General features: G+C 33.2%; 1 protein-coding gene across 1 annotated transcript; it reads right to left on the bottom strand.

The window, feature by feature from the left end:
* On the bottom strand, positions 11387–14719 carry LOC109335759 (protein NRT1/ PTR FAMILY 4.6-like). Its single transcript, XM_019571925.1, has 6 exons — positions 14525–14719; positions 14340–14427; positions 14021–14238; positions 13502–13924; positions 13190–13308; positions 11387–12596 (listed from the first exon to the last, which is right to left on the bottom strand). The coding sequence occupies exons 1-6, from the start codon at positions 14579–14581 to the stop codon at positions 11582–11584; spliced, it is 1920 nt and encodes a 639-aa protein (XP_019427470.1). The 5' UTR covers positions 14582–14719; the 3' UTR covers positions 11387–11581.

Here is an 18257-nt window from a genome sequence, read left to right as displayed (position 1 = left end):
ATCAATTGGTCACTCTCGCTAATAGATTCAACATCTTATTCACAGCCAGCAAAGAGCAACCTTGTTCTTCCTACACACTGTCCAGTATATGGTAGGAGTCACATGAACCCCTCCGAGCTTACCTAGATAGATTCAACTTGGAGGCCATGAAGGTTCGCACCTTGAGCTCGGAAGTTGTGGTGCATATTTTATTGACTGACTTACAGGACGACCTCTTCAGGTAGGATTTGGCTAAATATTCAGACCTCACAATGGAAGAACTCTAGTCTAAGGCTCAAAAATTCATCAATCTTAAAGAAACTCATCTTATGTGCCCGTCCATCGACCATACAGAATACCAACTCCCCTCACGGGAAGCCAAACACCCAAAAACACATGAACATCCTCGAGATGATCCACCATGATAATCCAAAAAACCTAAATACACCTCATACACCTGCCGCCTTGCCCCCCTCAATGTTGGTCGCACTAGAATCTTGCAAGAAGTTATGGCCACCCATTTAGTCCAGCTCCCCAAACCTATTTGGGCAGGAAATTAGGGACTCAAGACCGCTCCAAATATTGTGATTTCCACACATTCTTTGGACATGTAACAAAAGAGTATACCAAGTTGAGGGACACTATTGAATACCTGATTCAAGCTGGACATATCCGACAATTTATTGCTTGGACCCGCTAAGAGAGATCACCACCTCTACGTCGATCCAGTCCTCCTCGGAGAAGTTCCCCCCCTAAAAAAACAACAGGAACGCCACCCCCCAAACAGAGATTGATGAGACCGATATCGTACCAACAATAGGCGACAAGGGAGTCCGGCGGACATTAACACCATATCGGGTGGATTCGCCGCTAGCGGTACATCCAGAGCAGCCCATAAAAGGTATGTCTGGGAAGTTATGCAGTCAACTATCTGAAAACCTCGCCAATATCCATCAGACATCATCCCCGATCTCTTTCGATGACTGTGACTATGAAGGTGTCGTCCGCGGTCATGACGATCCCCTCGTCATCACCGCCAAAATGAACAATAAGAAGGTGGGACGCTTGCTTGTCGACTAGGGCATTACGGCGGATATCATGTTTCAAGATCTATTCACAAAGATGGAACTCAAAGACGGGGATTTGTTGTCGTATGATGGGGAACTTGTCGATTTCACTGGACATGAAATCACTCATCGAGGCTATGTTGATATATGGCTGACGGTTGGAGAGCAACCTCTAACCTGGACGATTCAAGCAAGGTTCTTGGTTATCGACTGTGTCTCGGCCTACAACCCCATACTCGGGCGACCAACACTCAACCATCTCGAAGCAATTGTTTTCACCCCACATTTCTACATGAAATTCCTTTCATCCGACCTTAGGGTATGCACAGTTAGGGAAGACCGTCATAGTGCAAGGAGTTGCTATCAGATGAGCCTCCGACCGAACCACACTTCAGTACGGGTTTTTCCGAGAGATAACATATACCACATGGCTGTCAAACGTCATGCTAGTCAGAAAACCATCTGGGAAGTGGCAGATGTGTGTGAATTATACATACTTCAACAAAGTATGCCCAAAAGACCCATACCCCCTCCCAAACATTGATCATCTTGTGGACAATTCTTCCGGGTACTAATTCCTGTCATTCATGAATGCTTATTCTAGATATAATCAAATCCTCATGTACCCCCCAGATCAAGACAAGACCGCCTTCATTACACCAAAGGCGGCTTACTGTTACACGGTCATGACATTCAGTCTAAAAATGTAGGGGGCACATACCAGAGAATGATGAACACTGTTTTCGGAGATCGGATTGGAAGAAACATGGAGGTCTATATGGATGATATGATCGCCAAAAGTCTATCAACGGAAGATCATGTGACTATCCTAAATATTGTCTTTGGCCGATTGCGCAAATTTAATATGCGCCTCAACCCATAAAAGTGCACATTCAGAGTCAAAGCCGACAAGTTCTTGGGATTTCTGTTAACAGGTCGGGGCATTGAGGCCAACCCAGCAAAATGCCACACAATTATAGATATGTGTAGCCCAAGATCAGTTAAGGAAGTCTAGCAACTTAATGGGCGAGTGATAGCCTTGGTCGGGTTTCTCCCTGCATCCGCCAAATACTCCCTCCCACTCCTAAAAAAGAGCAACACTTTTACTTGGTCGGAAGACTATGAAGTGACATTCCAAACCTTCAAGCAATACCTGGTCACCCCTCCTGTGCTTTCTAAACCTGCACATGTGGAGACATTGTATGTCTACTTAGCATTAACAGACGAGGTCGTAGCAAGCGCTCTAATCAGAGAAAATAAGGATGGCCAATGCTCGATATATTTCACCAGCAAGGCATTACAAGGCCCAGAGCTCGGGTATCAAAAATTGGAAAATGTCGCCTATGCCCTCTTGATGGCAACAAGACGGCTACGATAGTATTTCCAATCCCATCCAGTGGTAATCAGAACCAACCAACCTATCTGGCAGATTTTGCAGAAGCCCGAGCTAGCCGAACGGGTGATCTCTTAGTCTATTGAACTATCACAAATTGATAAACGGTATGAGCCTAGGACGACTATCAAAAGCCAAATCCTATCCGACTTCATTGATGAATTGACCGCACAACCGGGTAATTCTAAGCAGATATGGACCATCTATATCGACGGTTCATCGAATCCTCAGGGCAGTGGAGTAGGGGTCTTATTAGATAATGGTCAGGGGGTGACCATTGAACACTCACTCACCTTCACCTTTCCTACATCAAACAATCAAACGGAATATGAAGCATGCATTCCCGGTTTGCAGTTGGGAGAGAAATCGGGGCGGAAAAGGTCCCAATATGCAGCGATTCCTAACTCCTAGTATCTCAGATTATGGGACCTACCAGACCAAAGATATGTTACTTAGAAAGTACTTGGCCAAGGTTAAGGAACTGGTGGCTAAGTTCGAAACAATCTCCATTCAACACGTCCCAAGGGAGTAAAATATTCGAGCAGACATTTTGTCAAAATTAGCAAGAACAAAGAGCTCAGGTAACAACAGATCGATGGTGCAAGGGACAATCCTGCAACCCAATGTCATGGCCATCGAAAAAATACGTATCTCAGACGATTGGACCGGCCCAATCATCAGATATATGACCAACGATGACTTGCCGACAGATCAGAATGACAAGCAAAGGTTCCTCGGGCACAAATCGTGATTCACAATAATGCAAGGCTATTTGTACCGTCGGGGCTTTTCTACTCCAATGCTTAAATGCCTCGCCCCAAGAGAGCTCAATATATCCTCCAAGAAATCCATAAAGGAAGTTGTGGTCATCATCTTGGCGCAGCATCACTAACCAAGAAGATACTCCGTGCCGGATATTATTGGTCGACCATGGAAAGAAATGCATCCGACTACACCAAAAAATGTTCACCTTGTCAGTTGTTCGCCGACCTCCACAAAGCTCCGCATGAAGAGCTAATAACCACAATGACCCCGTGGCCATTTTGTAGATGGGGTGTGGATATTCTAAGACCATTCCCACCAGCAACCGGACAACTTAAATTCCTGATAGTGGTGGTCGACTATTTCACTAACCGGATAATCACCCATATATTCCCTAAGAGTGGTTTTATAATATTATTAGTTTCTGTTGTGTTTATATTTAAGATGTTTTTAAATTTCTATGTGTAATAAATAAATTTATTACCGGAATACTTTTATTATTATAAAATGAGCAAAAAATATTTTAATTTATTAACAGAGGTTATTTTGATGAATTTCTTATAATTATTGACAAATTTAATAATATTTTCAATTTTATTAATCCATTGAAATTATCAAAAATGAATTATATAAAGAATTGGCAGAGTAACATATATTCGCTCAGGCTTGTGGTTGGGAATTTGGAAGTGGTAGTGATATTCACTTTTAAATTAAACAAAAAAAGTGGTAATAATGCTTTAAAATGATAAAATGGCTGAATTCCATGGAAAATATTGAGTAAAATGGAGTTATTGCATGCAGTATACATGATTTTTCTTGTCAATTAGTTTTGAGATGTAACTTTAACATGGTATCAAAGGTAGAGCCAAGTTCTTTATGGTTATCATGAGCTCAAAAATGTCATTTAGTTATAGGTCAAAGGTAACTCTTTGTCTGGTATGACAAACTTATGTGGAGGGGACATGCTGGAAAGTAAATCTCACATCGCCTATCTCATTATCTCATAAATAGTTTAAATACTTATTTGTTATTCCTCTCATTGTCAAATAGTTTTGATATTGAACCTTAACAATCCTAACCCAATATAAGAATTTAATATTAATGCAGAAATTTTTATATTATTAGAATGGTTGAATCTCTTTTTTTATTAAAGGTTTTATTTTCTTTAATTTGGTTTGACTATAATAGTTTATAAACATTAAATGGACACAGATTTCGGGTATATTGAGAAAATAGTTTACTGTTTCACAGATTCTTTCTTTTTGGTAGTAAGAGTTAAGACTTAAAACGATTCTTGACCGCTGTAGCTGAAATCAATTATTTATACTGTTTGAATAAATATATGTATACATAAGATTTTGTTATATGTTGACTAAGTGCAATATATAAGGACCATTAAATACTTCGAGTTGCATCCATTAGCACCATAATCTATCACAACTTAATGTGAGCGATTAATTGATTCCTTTCACCAACATTTATTCACTAAATGATAAATAAACATCCACACCCTCTCATTTTGGTGGAAGAGATCTCATGTTTTCAAACTTATTTTTTTTTCTGTCCCAATCAATTAGATATTGTCAGAAAAATAAAAATAATTTTTTTTAAAAATAAAAAGTATTATTTTTATATTACTGATTACAATCTGATTGAACCGGAAAAAGAAACGGAACACCTAAATAACCGGTGATGAGTGGTCATTTTAATGAAGACTTCCTTAAAATAAAGATTGATATTTATAAATAAAATCAGATATTCTTATCCATAAAATAGATGATTATTACTGTTGTTATATTAGAAGATCATTACTTTTTAATAAATTATGTTAAGTTTTTTAACTAATATAATATGTTATGTCTATCTATTGTTTATACGCTATAGATGAATTAATATTTTCATATATAAATCATGTTTAAATAAATCATTAAATCATATTTATTTACTATAATTACATATTTTAGGTTAAATTCAGAAAATAAAAATATTTTAGTAAGTTTTTTTTATAAATATTAATATATTTCAAGTGAGTAAAAGGGGCTGTATGTTTAGTTATTATTGAATAAAAAAATATTATAAAGATGAGAGAAAATTGTAATAATTTTCTACATTGTTATTGCATCATATTATTAATTATTTATGAATTAGTGATTAAATGAAAGTAATATATAAAGATTTCACTTTTTAACATTGTCATTGCATCCCGTTTTAACTGTTTAGGATACTTACTAACTTATTTTATATTAAATAAAGATTTCATCCTTGTTGATGCAAGTAAAAATAATAATAATCACCGAGAGAGAAAAAAGTTAAAATTTTAAATATAGACAACCCATTCGAATTATTAATTTTCTTGGGAACATTTATCGATTTTATGTCCTAAAACGGTATTAACCACAATTGTCAAAATCAAATTTTCAGTGCCGTGAAAATTTCACCTTTCCTTATATTGGAAAAGGAAAACTAAGTGAATCCCATAGCATAATAAACATTTGGCATAAAAATTAACGCCACGCATAAATAACAACTCATTTTCACAACTTTAACTAAAAAAGTTTCAATTCTAGTTGACTTTTTAATTAAATGTTCCACTAATTTGAATGATACAATTAGTTAAGTGACGAAAATTACATTATATGCAAAGCGGATCAAGATCTGAATTGCCGACAAAACTAAAGACAGAAATAAAATTGAAAGCTTTATATAAATTCAATTTATATGTGGTCCACTTTTTCAGTTCTTTCCAAAATTATATTCAAAGCCAAGTTGGAATCTCCGAAATGAACAAACTCAACAAAGTGCTTTTTATTTCATAAGACTTTCATGGCTATGGTTACCAAACTCTTGTTAGAAAAAACCCACATTAATACGTTACTACAAGGCCACTATAGCAGTGACATACGGCGAAGCAATAGCGTCAATGGCCATACCCAATTCCACAAATAGCTACATTTTGGTTACCTAAGCTAGTGTTTTCGTTGCGTTTAAGCAACATTGTATTTGTGTTTATCTTATCTATACTACTAGTTATTGTGTTGTTGTGTATTCCTGATTGTTGAACACCTAATGCACCTAAAAACATACATTCACAAAAGTTATATGTTCGAACATTTCTTTACGCAACACATACATTAACTAGACTAAGGTCTTGTGTGCATTTATTTGTGCCTGACTTGGGCTTAATCGACATCACCCTTTTTCCACGGAGGCTAGAAAAAACGCTCAAGACAAGTGATGTAAATAAACACTTTTTACTATTAAGTGGATTTTATGTGTGATTCGTTAGGAAATTAAAATGAATATGGCATAACTTAGTGAGTTTTATATGAAATTCATCTAATTATTAAATAACATCAAATATACTCAATAATAAGGAGCTAAACAACATGTTGGAAATCATGTTTCCATAGTTTAGTTTAGATACCCATTTCTTACTTTTATGGTATAGATAGTAAAGAAATTTTTACTATCAATTATATGCTAACATATTATCTGACTTGAGTAATAATTATAATTAAAAATTACAGACTAGTAGTGTATTCAAAATGAGAAAATCAAACACTATAGTGCATGAAATGAACCATTGGATGTTTGAGGCCGGATGGTCAAACTTTTAATGATAGTGTAATACGTGATCACATGGAATTGACACACAATTCAATGGTGAACCCCAATTTTATGGTATAGAATCATGATTGGCACTAATAAACAAAATAAAAGGTAGAAGGATAGCGTGGGAGCATGTGAGATCTGAAATGCTGAATAGTCACATTACATGTGCTTCTCTAAGAATATATATAATAGTTGGCTATTGGCAAGGGTGCACTCACATCTAGCTAAGCTAGCCCACCATTTTTATTTAACAATTCAGCTATTCACCTAATTAAGGTTCAATCACATATGTCACATACAAAAAGTTGACAAGAGACAACTTAACTGAAAGGAAGTAGCAACAGCACAAATAGATCCACTGACCCATAATTGAAAATTACATACTTAATTGATAATTCTATTATTTATTCTCAGTTCAATTCAGTGATTTAGAATCGTTGACAAATAACAATCATATAAATGTGTCAGTAATAAATATCTGAACGCTTTAAAAAATAAAAGCTTGTTAAATAATGGAGAAAACATTTTGGTAAACTATATGCTTAAAATTATTATTCATAATTATATTATCATATTAATTTTTAATCCATATGTCATGTAATGTTCCCACATCAATTTTAAATCATAATTTTGAAGTAGAAACTTCATTTTTATGTTTATTTGAACAAAATGAGTTGTGTTTAATAATTAGTTTAAACTCAGTATATATTTTGTTGTATAATTTTATTATTATTTTATCTCTTTTTAATTGTTTAAATAACATATATAATTGTATGAAATATATATACAATTAAATAAATTAATTGCAATTATTTTAAATATATTTTGAATTTCTTGATACTCATGGATCCACTAAGTACACAAGGACCCGAGGGTGACAGATCAAGTGGGTATCCATATGGGCCCGGGTCCAGAAACTAAAAAATCGGACAAATTCATATAATGTAATACCTCGACTCGTCCAGATCTATTGTCATTCCTAAGTTCACCACTTACATTTATTTAACTTATTTACTTCTAAAAATGTGAAACTTCTTTATTCTTGTAATACCTAACATCTCCTCTCAACCCTCAAGTTTGAGTTACTCCTTTCGAGTATTGATTACACTAGAGTTTCAAGTCTCTTTCTACTTGTAACGTCGTCAGTTTGTCTTGTCATCGGCAAATTAAAACATGTCATTTATCCTCTTGCCATGAAGACTTTTGTCATAAGGACCTTGTATGGATTTATCGATCACTTGACGCTTTAATACTTAGTTAAGCCGACAAACAATCGACTCTAATACTACTTGTTGGAAGATACTCATTCATAAGTTAAGTGTTCTGCCATGTGCTAAGTAAAAAAACATGTAAATGAGTCTCATACCATATTTTGACTAACAAATCAACAACCTTAAAACATTAGGCTTATGAGTACATTCACTTATATGATATTTAACTAATGAACTATATGATGAACAATATGATGCAAGACTTCATTTTCAACTTGGAATATCCAATAGCTAAAGAGATGTGGAGCAAACACCACTAACAAAATTATTAAATTATTGAATTCCTTAAGCATGATGTAAGGGATTAGAAAATGGTCAGTTGATATAAACAAGAAAATCATTGATACACAAAAAAATGTGGAGCAAACATCCAGATCTTGAATCTCGGTCATATAATATTCAGTTAGATCTGTTGTTAATCTAACTTTTCCATTGTTTCTTAATTTCCTTAATTGCCTAGGGGGGAAAATCCCTGATACAAAAAAAAAGTGGAGCAAAATCCAGATCTTCAATCTTAGCCATATATATTCAGTTAGATCTGCTTTTAATCTAATTTTTCCATTGCTTCTTCAATTTCTTATTTGCATTGGAAGAAAAATCTTTAATACACAAAAGCATGTGGAGCAAACATCCATATCTTAAATGTCTCTACACATGACTCGTCATACATAAGATGTCTCTACGGAAGAAGGATTAACATTTTTTCGTTTGTACTTTATTCTATTTACAAAAATTTAAGGGATTTAAAAATAATTTAAGGATAGCTTTTGGCATGTGGATAGAGAATTATGTAATGAGATATCTTCAATTCCCTTTTAGTTGGAATCACACTATAGTTGGATAAATATCCTCTCTCCTGTACTCTATCTTCAAATCATATCCTGATCCAATCAACTTTAAGTAAATAATATAAAAATGTAATATTTTGTTTTAAAAAATTCCTTTTTGTTTATATGTCACTTTTTAATTGGTGGAGACAAATAATTGATACAGACTTTAGGATAGATGATCCTATTCCAATATAGTTAGGCTAAAATTATGTTTTGTTTGCCTTATTCAAACACGTCAATAAAAAATTATCATGATGTGTTGTTTTAAATTACAATTAAGAACAAAATTAGTCATTACTTGCAAACCTCGATATATTAAATTATTTAAGGGATTTTTTTTTGTCCCTCTTTCTTAATAAAACTCCAAAAGTGCTCCTTATTCAATTAATTTTCTTTCTTCTTCCGAGAATCATGCTCTAATTTCCCACCTCATACTTTTCCCACCAACTCTAATTTCTCACCTTTTCTTCGTTGCAAAAGTCGAAAATAATATGTCTTCTAGAATCCATGTCTGAATAAAAAAATGTATCTAAAAAAACTTCCGGTCGAACAAAAAGTCTAATAAACTAATCTATACATATGTATGGACATGCATTTTCGAAAAATTAAACAAAAACATTAACAAGCTATTAAGAAAGCCTAAGATGTATCCATTATGTAACGTACTGTAATATATGTTATTTTTATTAATTGTTATTCTTTGAGTATTTTTCCAACTTGGAACCACTGTCCCGTAACATTGTGTCGTCCTATATACCATGAACTATAATTAGTTAAAAAATAGTTAATAATTAAATTTTTAACTTATATATATTTTTTAACCAATTACATTTAATGATATATTGAATAACAGTACAGAAGCGTTACAAGTTACAGACTTATTGCTGTAATAATAAAAAATAGAGATGGTTCATTTTTACATGAAAAATCAACAATGCCCTTGTTCTACCTCACCGCATGTTTCATATCTCATTCTTCTCACATAACTCTTCTTTCAACATTCATTGTCGTGAACACAAACCTTGCATGTCCAATTGTTCGAACTGTAAGCACTCTCAAGATACACAGTACATTCTCCTTCGTTTTGAGTCATATAGTAGCGTTATTGTTATGAAGTTAAATTTTGATTCTTTTTGGTGAATAATTTATTTGCCAGTATGTGACACAGTTCATGCATGCGCAATATTTTAATTTCTACATAAAATTTGGGCGCTAACTTAAATATATGATGTTTGAATATTATAGTTCAAACAAAGTGGGTTGCTGAAAGCTCTGATTTCTTGGGCCCAATGGAGGTTTCTTTTTGTTGAATGGTGTGTCCAATGAATAAGCTGTTATCAGCTTTTCGGGTGTACTGTTCAGCCCAATATGTTTACTACAAGTCTACAACAGTATCACGCAGTTACAATAAAAACTCTCATCATTTTTTCCTATGTTCAGCTTCAAGGACTCTTCTAAAGATTGCTGTTACTGTATTGTACTGTACTGTTATGGGTTCAGTTACTATTGGACAACAAAGCTATCAAGCAGAATCAAGACAACAATAATAACTGTTAATTGATTAGCTGTGTTAATCAATTAACACTATAATTAATCAATTAACTAGTTAGAAAATTACACATTTTACACACGTAACATGTTGAAATTTGTTTACAACCTGTGTTTATTAGTTTGTTAGCTAAATAAAGTTTTTCATGCCTTGGTCAACTAATAAGAAATCACCATAATATTCATTTTACGCGCTTCTGCAATATGATATCAGAGCCTTCATCCCGAAGGTTTTGATCACCACTGCTACGTATTCTTTACAATTATTCTATCATTCCAATCTTTCAATAAAAGAATCTTTTATCTTTCATGTATTAATGCAGTAAACTCTTGTCATGCTCTTAAGGCCACACAAGGGAATACATCATGCTCGAAAGAATTAAGTCCTTTTAAGAATTACGTCCTGTTATTGATGATATCCTTAAAAAGTACTTATTGACAAGATGAGAAACTTCAACGTAATGTTAGATTATGCCAACTGGGTTCACAAATCTGTTGGAGTCTTCTGTCAGCTCACACTGTTACTTAGTTTTGTTTTGATTAAAGAATTTTTTGTTCAAACGAACATAGAGTAATGTACTTTATTTCTTTGTTCTGAGTACTAAAAAGAGGGTAATATAAGTGTTAGTTACAAATCTCAGTGTAGAGTCTTTCATTGTTATTTTTTATAACCAATGTATTTCTTATAGGTAAGGAACTAATCTCTTTTGGATGTATGATTGTCCTTTCAACGAGCCTTGCTATCAATAATCGAATATTTGACCTTTAGTCTAATCTGAGTATCTAGTAGGATCTTATACTACTAGACCAAATGCTCGTCGGTGGTGCATGGTTTTTCATTAGACTTACAATTAATTAACTATGCATTACTTAACAGCCAATTACAAGTTCACGTCAATGAACTTATATAAGGAAAAACAAGTCAAAAAAAGAAAAACTACTATTCATACACACAAAAAATCCTAGAGATAGTGCCAGAGACAGACCCCAATAGTGACAATCAATTATACAAGCATACAAGTAAGATATATATTGAGAAATTTCAATTTCATTTCAACCACTACATCTATTTCCACAATCCATGCTAATCACATCAAATCATGTCTTAGTCTCATGACCTTATCTAGATTTCAGTTCTCTATACTTTCCTTCTTTTTCTTTGCCTTCATCAGAAGAAGAGGGTCCCTCACTATTGGCTTCACTTGTTTGGCTGCTTTCTTTAGCCTTACCTGCCATAATATCTTTGATGCTTTCACCCTTCTTGGCTTTCTCATCATCAACCATTTTGAGAGTTGTTTTTGTTTCAGCTATAGTCTTCAAATCTGGCCTTGAATTCCTATCTTCAGATTTGTACTTGTACCAAGAAGCCCAGTAAAGGAAGTTTAGAAAATTAAGGCAACTAAGGATTGCTAAGAACCAAAAGAACAAGTTTAAATTGCTTTGGTTTAAGTCAGATCCCTGCAACCATCCTTTTTTGCTTGGAGTGATTCTCTTGGTAACACTATTTATGACATTGACAAAGACAGTGCTCAAAAAGTAGCCAAGTGACATGGATAAATATGTGAAAGAAGTGGACAATGATTTCATGTTTGAAGGTGCTTCCCTATAGAAGAATTCTAGGAGTCCTACAAGAGTGAACATATCTGCAATCCCAAATATAGCATATTGGAATGACAGCCAAAAAAGACTTATGGGATGTGATGAGTCTTTTATGCTTTGGTTCCTTCTTTTTACTTCTATAACCCCAGCTATTGCCATTGAAATGGAAGAAAGTACTAGCCCAACACCCACTCTTTGAAGGTGTGTAACACCTGAAGGGTGGTGAGAGATCTTTCTTGCAAATGGAACAAAGAAGAACTCATATAGGGGAATCAGGATGCACAAGAAAACAAGAGGGATAACAGGAATGGATGGTGATGACACTGTAAAAGAACCAAGTTTCAGGTTCATTATACTCCCTTGCTGGACTGAAAATGTTTGAAGCTGTGCTAAACAAGTATTCATTATAATGGTGCTGGCAAGTATTGGTAACATTCTGGTTAGGATCTTCACTTCTTCAACTTGTGTCACTGTGCATATTTTCCACGGCTTCCGTTCGAAGTTTTCTCGGAAAATGGTTGCTTTATCTAGAAACCTGATTCAACAAACCACAGGTTTAAAACATGCATGTACATGTTTTGAACTAAGGATGAATTAATGTTCCATGTCCTAACATCAATCTTACTTCAATCATTGTGCATTGTAAGTTTTTATTTCAGTGACCCTCAAAAGCAATTGCTTTTCATTTTCTACCAGTAAAGGACTAAAAGTACCACCAAATTACTCAACCCTGAACAGCTTGATAATATTTCCAAAAGAACAAATCATAATTGATTTCACATAGCACTATTTCAAAGGCTTTTCTCAGTTTTGTCAGGTAACCTTTTTCCCTAATGTTTTTGCAGTTTACTACACACAGCATAATTATATTTTCCATGATCATTCTCTGCGGCTCCAAACGTGCAGCATGAGTGATAGTAGGCCCAGAGCTATTGGCAATATCTACTAGGCCGTACATGAAGAAAAAAAGATTCTCAACAAGGCCAATGGGATGGACCATGATTTTGTTATTTGTCTCATCATATGCAGAACATTATTGGTAGCCTCAATTAGTAGTGTATGTGCAATTATGCATTATGCAAGTTGTCAAGCATAATATGAATTTTGAGCATGAAGATGGAGATTCACCTCATTTGGTTGGTGTGTGATATCTTATCTATTGTAGCATCTTTATCACCAATCTCATAAAGTTCTTCATTCGACTCCGGCAATGTTAGCTTTCTGTTCTTAAATGCCACAACAATAACCTGTAGTAAACAAAAAATAGTTCCATGCTCATTTTACATTGTATTTGCTTACAATTTATAAATGAAGTACTGAACAAGTTATTCATAAAAAATTTACTCACCATTTTCAGCATAAAATTCCTGTACACTATGCATTATAAAACTCAAAATTTTACAAAATAGATTGAGCAATGTTCTCAAGATTATTACATACCTGAGCAATTCTCAAGATGGGGCTTTCACCAGGACTATTGATGCGGTAAAATGGTTTCCCAAGAGCAAGGGTAACAAAACCAAGTGATGAAGCTAAAGTTATAATGAAAAATCCCCAATGCCAATCTCTTTGTGTGCTAACCCAAACAACACCAGTAACTCCAATTACTGACCCCAAAGTTGAACTCAGCAGAAGCCAATTGAAGAAACTAGCAATAGCTTTTGCATCATTTGGATCCTTCTCATCAAATTGGTCAGCACCAAATGCAGTCATAGACCCTTTCACTCCTCCATTACCCAATGCCAACATATACAATGATGCATAAAACATAACTGCTATGCCACCTTTGACACAGCTTGGTTTTCCACACGCATTTGGGTGTAAATGGGGTAAAGCAGCTTGAATTGTGAGCAATACCAAAGCCTATTCAAATTGAACCAGAAAAAAGTTAAAAGCTGAACCTTTTTCATTGGGAATTGGAGTTTCACAAAGATATTTTATATAATTATCATTACTTACCAGTACTTCCAGTGATCCAAAAATCAAGCAAGTAGTTAGTCTATTCAAATAAGTATCTGAGATGAATCCACCAACAAGAGAGAGCAAGAAAGTTGAACCCATAAAGTTTGTGAGAGTGTTCGCTGAACTAGCTAGATCAAAGTGCATAACCCCATAAAAGTATAGCACTATGCTCACCATGTTTGCCACAAATCCCATGTTATCCAATGCTGATAACACTGAAACAACAAAAAACATGAAGAAAAAAAAAGATCAAGAATTCAAGATGATTTTTTTACTAGTCAAGAAAAACAAGTATTAACTGATCCATTTTACTTACCAAAGATAAACATTGAAGCACGGAATCCACCCTTTTGTTTCTTCCATTGGATAATAGGCTTGTGTTCTTCATTCACTTCTTCATTTTCCTATAACACCAGATTCGAAAGTTATGAGCTATATACATTACAGAGAGATGAATGAGACAGAGAATGAATGAAGGGAATGGGGTTAATGGAAACTTACCATTTTCGAGAAGTGGAGAGGTTGAGACAAGAAGAAAATGGCGTTTGTGAAACACATAACCCGAAAAAAAGAAGAAGGTTTCTAGAAAAGTTTTCAGTTTCAGACAACCATGGTAATAAAAGAAGAGAGGGGCTTTGATATTGAGTTTTATAAAATGCACCAGAGTGGGTTACTTTATTGCCTTAAACTGTTTCTTTCTGTTCTTAGGCACTTGTCCCTCTGTGCTATTTATCATGTGTGTCTACTTTCTCTGTACAAACGAGTAAAAATTGAATTTTGAAAACAATATATCCTGTATTAAATTCTTCTAAAAAAAATTGAGAAAAAAATATATATATTGGTTATGACTATGTATGAGTTTGTTACAATATTATTATATCGTTTAGGATGGTAATGAAGACAGGTAATAACTATCCGTTATCTGTTTTAAAATATGATAGCATTATTTATATTTATCCATACATGTACGAGTACTCGTGTGCGGGTATTTCTGAGTACCCGCAGGTATAATGGGTATCCACGAGTTTCCTGTATTATAAATGAATTTTTAATTTTCTACTTTTATTATGTTTTAAATGAGATGAAACTCAACTATTTTTGTACCTTTTGATTGAATATTTGACAAAAATACTAAATTTATTGGTGTTTTATATTTGTGTGATTTTTTGTTCCCATTTCCTTAACAAAAAGTATATATTTTCTTTGTAAAACATGTGTGCTTCTACACATATAATAATATTTGTAGGATGTTTCACCACCAAACTCAATAAAATATGTAAACGAAGTAAAAGAAAAAAAATGTAAATAGTGTAATAAATGTTAGAATTATGTATTTTTTATTTATTTAAATATAATATATTAATTATATAAATAACGAGTACCCACATACACAAGTACCAAAATACTCATACAACCTGTATGTACTACTGGTATTTTTTAACATCTGTTTATAAAACCTGCAGTACTCGTTTATGACTCGTGCCCGTATACACGGGTACGAATTTTTTTGTCATCCCTAATATTATTTATCTTTAATTATTTTTTTAAAAAGTAATACAAATAAATATTACATGATATATACAATTCATTTGTTAGTAATATAAACTAAAATTAACATAAAAAATTATAATGTCACTATATAAATATTCTATTCTAAATTTTCTTAACTAGTGGCCACATATAAAATGAAAAATAAGGGAGTTTAGTACTTCAGTTCATTTTAAAATTTAGAGTGTGTCTCATTATAACAAAGTTCAAGGGTAACGGATGCAATTTGTACAAACGTTTATAATAAGAACCGATTTAAGTGATAATATGAAAACTCGAACAGTAAGTTAGTAATATTTTTGTAATCTCAAATATTGAATCGAAATTGATGTGAATCTCATAAATATATATGTACTATTAATGTAAAGATTTATATAAAATCAACGTATCATTTATTTTTCCTTTATATTATTTTAATTTTAAAGGTCATCATAATTAAATTTGAATTATAAATAATACAATAATAATATTTTTATATATATATATATATGTTTGTCATCTCTGAACAATCCGTTTGTGGCGTTGCATCACACTATTCCTGAAGTAGAAAGCTTTTGATAAAAAGCTTTTGGGTGAAATTGAAAGACAAGGACTAATTAGAGAAATTGGGAAGACTTTTCTCTTTCCCTTGCTTTATGTCATACCATGTGATGGAGGCCTTTTTTCTAATTAAAGTACACCAAGTTTTTATTTTATTCATGGAACTGCTGGACATGGTTGGATTTTATTTATTCAAATAATCCAATTTTCCACTTACCTTCAGAATTTGGTTTAAATCAAACCCAATTTTGAATAAATATTTAAGCATTTTGGAAGTGGCTGTATCACATATATCAAATTCATCAACTAGCTATATGAACCGTAAAGCTCTCTCACTATGTCACGTGGTTTCTCTAATAGTGTGTTGAAAATAATATGTTATTATGAAATTATGTCATTTTTGTTGTGACTACTAAAAGTTAGTAATTCAATAAGCATTTACTGTTTTTCAAGCTCTTTTAATGCCTGAATATCTACTTGGTTAATACTCAATGCTGTTTCTTTGGTTTCCAAATGAACTTGAAAATTTGGCTTTCTTCTTGTGTCAAATTTTGTCAATGTAAACCATGACAATATATCAAACAATGAGCAGGGTTGGCATAAGGAACCCATGACATGTAGACTATTATTTTTCTATCTATTTTTGAACATTTCGGCTTTGTTTGAGAGTTACGAGAAAAAAAAAGAAGGAGAGAGATCCAAGAGTTAGGAAGGAGGAGGAAAGGAAAATGAAGGAAATCTTCTTTTTGGAGTATAAAATTTAAATGAAAGAAGGTAAACTAATGATAATGAAATAATATTTCTTTTACTTTCCCTTAAAAAATCTAATTAACAATGAGAAATGTACAATAATGTGTAATTATATATTATTACTAAATATATTTAACTATTTTGACATTTTATGTCCAAAAAACACCAAACTGTAAGGACTTTAAAAATAGACACATGAAAGATTTGAGAAACGCTCCAAAATCTTTCACTCTCCTTGATCCAAATCCAAAACAAGATGAAAACTTTTCATAGTTATCCTTGTCCTCCCCTTCCCCTCTGAAACCCCACTCCCACCTTTCTCTACAAAAAAAAAACGTTGCAATGATTAACTAATGAAGAATTCACTCGCTTAGCACAACTCGTATCAAATATGTACCTTCTGGACATAGCTTTGTTTGGAGAGTTATAATTTTTTAGTTTCTCTGTCCATGTAAAATATCCATCTTAAAATCTTCTTAATATCTCTTAAATTCTACATGTCAAACTCCTATCATATGATTTTCAATTCCTTAACACTAATTAAATGATTAGAAGCAACCATCCTATAATCAACATAAAAATAAAAAGGTCATTATCGAGGCTGATAACATTAACATATAAATCATATTTAGAATGGTTATAACCAATATTAACCATAAGAACTAAAGTGCTTGTGTCATTGTTAGAATACTCTTTTAACACATAAAGAAGTTTCATCATGAAGAAAAACTTTATTCACATTCATATATTCCTAAAAAGCATATCCCAACTTACTATCAATGCTAATACTAGACTAATATAAATGTCTTAAGATTGAAGAGAAAACACGTCCAATCCGTGTTTTGATATACCCGGAATATGAGCCACACAAAACACAAATTCTTAATAAATTCTCATGGCAATGAGGAGAGGAATGTTGTTGAAAATTGGCCATGCTTTGGCACTAGACAAGTTTGTCAGAAGGAAAAGATCTAATATTTTCCTTACCATGAGAAAAACCACATGTACCCCTACAATTTCAATGCCAAATAAAAAATCATTAAAACAAAACAGAAACCCTTAGGTCAAATATTCAAACTATGGATCACATGGAAGTATGGAACAGCTCATATGGTGTCAACTTTGAAGCTCCCTTGTTAGAAAAAAAGTCCATCGCTTTACTCAAAATCAGTTTTGCTTTTGCTTTGGCCTTCAGATCTTATTCTACTGAGCAAGTAAGTACTGATCAAATCCGTATAGCACTTGAAGGGTCATTTTCAAGAATAGCAGTCTAACTTCATGTATCTTAATCATTAAATATTTTTCTTGTTGAAAATCACTTTCAACTAAAAAACACTTTTTTGGTGTGTTCCATTCTGTTTGATTAGTACGTGTAACAAATATATGTGTTCATTTC

This window comes from Lupinus angustifolius, chromosome LG20 (assembly GCF_001865875.1).
Source record: "Lupinus angustifolius cultivar Tanjil chromosome LG20, LupAngTanjil_v1.0, whole genome shotgun sequence".
Lineage (NCBI taxonomy): Eukaryota > Viridiplantae > Streptophyta > Magnoliopsida > Fabales > Fabaceae > Lupinus > Lupinus angustifolius.
Note: the sequence above shows the minus strand (reverse complement) of the source record. Positions and strands in the feature narration are given on the sequence as shown.

What these genes read in the sequence shown, in the direction of transcription:
- LOC109335759 (XM_019571925.1), bottom strand. Translation starts at nt 14,581, where the DNA reads ATGTGTTTCACAAACGCCATTTTCTTCTTGTCTCAACCTCTCCACTTC. An exon ending in CCATCTTGAGAATTGCTCAG is followed by an intron (nt 13,309 to 13,501) that starts GTATGTAATAAT and finishes TGTTTACTACAG; the next exon opens with GTTATTGTTGTGGCATTTAA. An exon ending in TCACACACCAACCAAATGAG is followed by an intron (nt 12,597 to 13,189) that starts GTGAATCTCCAT and finishes TTGTTGAATCAG; the next exon opens with GTTTCTAGATAAAGCAACCA.